This window comes from Oreochromis aureus, linkage group 13, assembly GCF_013358895.1.
Source record: "Oreochromis aureus strain Israel breed Guangdong linkage group 13, ZZ_aureus, whole genome shotgun sequence".
Taxonomy (NCBI): domain Eukaryota; kingdom Metazoa; phylum Chordata; class Actinopteri; order Cichliformes; family Cichlidae; genus Oreochromis; species Oreochromis aureus.
The window spans coordinates 20,037,924-20,042,946 of NC_052954.1; the positions used below are offsets into that span (position 1 = coordinate 20,037,924).

At 48.1% G+C, this 5,023-nt stretch overlaps 1 protein-coding gene across 1 annotated transcript; it reads right to left on the bottom strand.

The window, feature by feature from the left end:
- Positions 1-1,485: 1,485 nt before the first annotated feature.
- On the bottom strand, positions 1,486-2,226 carry LOC116310254 (probable Bax inhibitor 1). Its single transcript, XM_031727016.1, has one exon. It carries the CDS (start codon positions 2,224-2,226, stop codon positions 1,486-1,488), a length of 741 nt encoding a protein of 246 aa, XP_031582876.1.
- Between the last annotated feature and the right edge of the window lie 2,797 nt (positions 2,227-5,023).

Below are 5,023 nucleotides of genomic sequence, written 5' to 3' on the forward strand. Positions count from 1 at the left end.
GCGGGTTCTTTGAGTTCTTGAGATTGGTCTTCTTGCGGCAGGTCTTGCTGGGGTCCTTGCTGAGGCTTATGTTGGGTTGCGCCGTTTTTCTCCATCAACCACTTAGCCAGTTTGAAGTAGTTCATACCCAACGGACCGTCCGCGAGCGAAGCGGACTGTGTGCCCGCTAGGAACAGCATAGAGACCGCGAGAACCCACAGTAGACCGGACATGGTGTAAAGCGATAAGAGTATCAGCTCGAATAAACAGGGTTATATTGTAGAGAGTAAGTTAAACCCATGCACTGAGGAACCCCTTTCTCTGTGCTCATTTTATACCATTCCATCTTGGTCGGAGAAAAAATTAGACATACACCGGTCGGAGGAAAATCAGACATACACCGGTCGGAGAAAAATCAGACATACATCGGTCGGAGAAAAATTAGACATACTCCGGTCGGAGAAAAAATGTACATACATCGGTCGGAGAAAAATCAGACATACTCCGGTCGGAGAAAAATCAGACATACTCCGGTCGGAGAAAAAAATGTATATACGTCGGTCGGAGAAAAAAATTAGACATACATCGGTCGGAGAAAAATCAGACATACGTCGGTCGGAGAAAAAAATTAGACATACATCGGTCGGAGAAACACCCGGTTTGGGTTAGCCCGGTCTACAAGTGCCTCTATCATCTCAGTTGTGATAGCTAGATTTTCTTGCACACTCTTGGCTTATCATCGTGTAATATGACAGGATCATGCTCTTTGTCATTATTGTTGATGTGGGCCTGCCATGTATTATGCTGGGATGACATCATATACACTGGTATGCAGTGACTGAAATAAACAAAATCCTTCTCACGCAATAGGGGTAAGGGGTACGACGAGTGTCGACAGTCTAAAATATTGTATTTTTTGCGTATCGTTTTCAGATACCATATACCTGCATGCGACAGATGGACAAGATGCGATTCTTCGATGTCAGAGTACATCATCAAGTCCAGTCAGTTATCTTTCATGGGAAACACGTGCCCGCGAGAAGGTATTCTACAGCAGCAAGGGTGTAGTGTACAACAGCGTACAAAATGCCAAGTTTAGGGGCCGAGTGTCGCTTCTCAGTCCTTCGATGACAAACGGGACCGGCTCCCTGATTATACGGAACATCAGCCTAGCTGATGCAGGCTTGTATCGGTGTGTGATTTCAGCAGGAGAGAACGCTGTTGTCATGCAAAACAATGTGATCACATTTGAGGAGCACTCGACCGCGCACTCCCCCCCCCTGGACCTTCTCAAGGCCGCACGTTCATAATGACAATAGCGGGTTTGTTTAGTGTGTTGGTAATCCTCGGTGTAGTTTAGGATAAACATGTTCAATGTGTTAAACCTGTACATTGTGTGCTCAAACAAGCAATAAACAGTCATTTTTTTCAAATGTACATTGTTGCGTTTTTTATTTTTGTGTCTACATACATATACCAACCAACCAACAACATCCGTGACAAACGCTACAGTTCGTCATGACCACGTATACATTTCTCTACGTCGGTCCTGTTCTTGTCCTTGGAGGCGAAAATGGCCGTGATCTTCCGAAACATCTCGACTATATCGAGAAACATTCCCACGCAGTGCCAGATGTAGTCTTCGTCGCCGCTCTCCGCTCTCCCGATGATGAGTTGAGTGTCGATCATAACAAACGCGCAATACATCAGCACCCCTAGGTACGTGTCCGTATCAGAGCCCAGGTCGATCATAGTCAGCACAAGCAATATGACAAGAGTGGGGCCCACGCCTCCTAATAGCATGTAGATCCTGCGTTCGACGTATAGTGCGCTAAGAGTAAAGCAAACGAAGAGCACAGCGGTTGCCGCCACGGCCAGGGCAACAATACTCGGATCCACAGAGTTTATCACGGGTCCGAGCGCGAAGCCCGAGAAGAACGCAAATGCTAGGAGAACAGAGAATCTCGTCTTCTCGTTCTCGGGGCTGTGGGTGGTTACGGCGAGCCAAATAACCGAGACCAGTAATCCGAGAATAGACAGCAGAGCCAGCCCGCCGAAGACAGGCAAAAGGCTTGCGACGATGCAGACGCAGGAACCCGCGGCTGCCACAAGCGTACAAAGCGTCAGATTCGCGTACACCTTCTTCAAGTGCACTCGGGTTTGATGCGATATGTGGGACATCCTGAAGATGGCATCGACGGAGATGCTCCGCTCGAACCTACTGGTGAAATTAGAAACAGATGCCATGGTGCAGAAACCAGCGAAACAAAAAAAACAAGTCGAGGATCGAAACAGTTATTGTTACAATTAAGTAAGTGTTTGTAAAACACGCCGCTTTATATAGCCAGCGGTGTCTGTGTGCGAGGCTGATCGGTGACAAATCACAGTCGTAAACCCATTCTTATTGGTACAAGGCAAGTTTATTCTGGTAAACAAAGCACAGTTACAGAAACAAATAGTGCACAAAATCATCTCCGTTATTTTTATGGTGCAAACACTAAAAAAACCATAAAGTCCATCCATACACGCTGTTATCATCATCATCATCATCATCATCATACGTTCGATTCGGCATACGATACTATTCTCCGTGTCGTATACGGGTCGGAAACCGGCACTATCCTCCGTGTCGTATATGGGGTCAGAGAGTTTTTTCTCGTCACGGTAGTCCGTGTCAGTGTGTACATTCTGAAGACCAGGTACGAAACGCACAACAGTATGATGACGATCACGCCTGCGCCCAGGCCCGCATACAGGTTATCGTAGGACGAAGGTTCTCCTCGACCCCGCGGTATCGCCCAACGGTTTGAGCCCGAACGTCCTTTGTTGTCCTGCGGTGGTGTCGTGGCCGCGTACGCCTTGGCCGTGGTAGCGATCTCCGTTGTGTCCATCCCAAAAGCCGCGAGGCTATAGATCTCGCAGAGGCTCGAGGCGTCGCGGGTGATGTTGCTCAACCAGGTGTTGTTGGTGTCGTTGGTAACCTCTGTGTGTTGGTCGTCGACAGATATCCAGCTGAACGGGGAACGCTCACGGCCAGCGGGTCCGCATCTGTAGAAACCCTCGTGTGCTTTGGATATGTTTCTAAGCGTCACGGTACTCGTCGTAGGGCACCTTGCGATCATCGAATTGTCTTTGTAAAAGTACACGGGCCCCCCAAAGGGCTTGTCTCTGTGTATGCACGACAAGGTCATGTCCGTTCCCACAGAAGGGGGTGTAGTAGTAGAGTTCAGGTGAAGGATCATCAGAGTACCGGAGACCGTGAAGTTTCGAGTGTCGCTGACTACATCTCCTGCGCGTGACTGACACCAATAAAACCCAGTGTCCCAGGGTAATGTCATCGAGACTCTACACGAGTGGTGCTCGTGAGGCCTACCCCAGCCAGCCTCGCATTTGGAGGTGATGTTTTCCAGGATCGAGTGTCTCATTACGGTCCACTGCGAAGACTTGTCGCCCCCTTGACAGTAGAAGGTAGCGGATTTTTCTTTGAAGAATTGTAAACGGTCTGGGATGACAACCAAACGCACCGGGTCCATGCCGGTGGTCACGGATAGCAGCGCGAGCAAAGACACTGTCAATGCGATTCCTGTCATCGTTTGTTACGTGTTTGTTCAGACAAAACGGTCTTTATAAAGACACCAGCGCACAGAGTCGGTCAACACGAGACAAACTGCGAGAGACTGAGCCAACCTATCGGCTACAACATATAAATTGTAGGGTGTTTCTTCGAATAGTTCTATAAGACCATACCTCGGTCGGGAACCATAATACCTCGGTCGGGAACCATAATACCTCGGTCGGGAAACAATAATACCTCGGTCGGGAAACAATAATACCTCGGTCGGGAAACAATATACCTCGGTCGGGAAAATACTACGGTCGGGGAAAATTGTACCTCGGTCGGGAACCGTGATACCTCGGATGGGAAACGTTATACCTCGGTCGGGAAATGTAATACGCCGCTCGGGGGGTCTAGATTTTTTTGTGGGAAAGTGACAAGGTAACAGTTCTTCGCGAGATACACATACAGTTTCCCCGCGAAGGACAACATTGGGGCAACATGGTGCAAATCGGCAAAGATGCCGCGGGTCCAAGCAAAGCTGCGCCGTCTGAGTCAGGCAAGTCCCGCGGGTGGCTACCGGTGGCGATGAGCGTGTTGGCCATGCTAGGTGGAGTGACCTTGGTCTCTTTGACTGCGTATTACGCCGCTTGCTCTAGTTCGGGTAAGTTGAGCAGTGTAAAAAAAACTTACTGCGCTATATAATAACGTCAGCTTGACCCTGATTCCTTGCTGTAACAGACATTGCGGGCATCGGGAAACACCGGGGTGTGAAAGACAACGTTGCTACCGAATCCAGTAAGTGTTGCTATTGCATGCTATGCCAAAATGACACACGCGGACAGTGTACCCGTGGAGAAATGATTGATCGCATTTTTATGTTTTCTATCCAAAAGACAATGGGGCCAAGAACCAGGACTCCAAGGTGTACACCTTGACCCGACGGGGCACCAAATGGATCAGAGAGGACCTGTTGCCTCAACATGTTATGCTGTATATGGATGGGGAGTATATCACCGAGGATCAACACCCGTGGTATAAAGACCGCGCATTCATGTATCCAAATAATGGCTCTATGTACATCCTGGATCCAGAACCCAAAGACACAGGACTCTACGTTTGCTTTCTTGTGTATGACCATCATGGTTTTCTGGTGTACATGGAAGACGAAAGAGTGAATTTGACTGTGGTGGATGAGGAGTAACACTGTGTATTGTATTGTCTTGTAACAATGGTCATATGCCAATAAAGGTTGTTGTGTCCTACCTCTGTGTGCGTGTAGCGTGTTGAAATAATGTTCAGATCATCATCATCGGTTTCAAACGCTGTTTAATCGCATATAACAAGAAACGCACATACATGGGCGAATGCACACAGCACATAGTACATAGAAAAAATGATAATGTCAAATTTAAAGGAAACAAAATAATCGCAACAGATCTCAAACAAGTCCTTCCCCGGTGACATTGTCCCCCTTTGGTCGTCAAT

Coding starts and splice junctions, on each gene's coding strand:
- LOC116310254 (XM_031727016.1), bottom strand. CDS start 2,226: ATGGCATCTGTTTCTAATTTCACCAGTAGGTTCGAGCGGAGCATCTCC.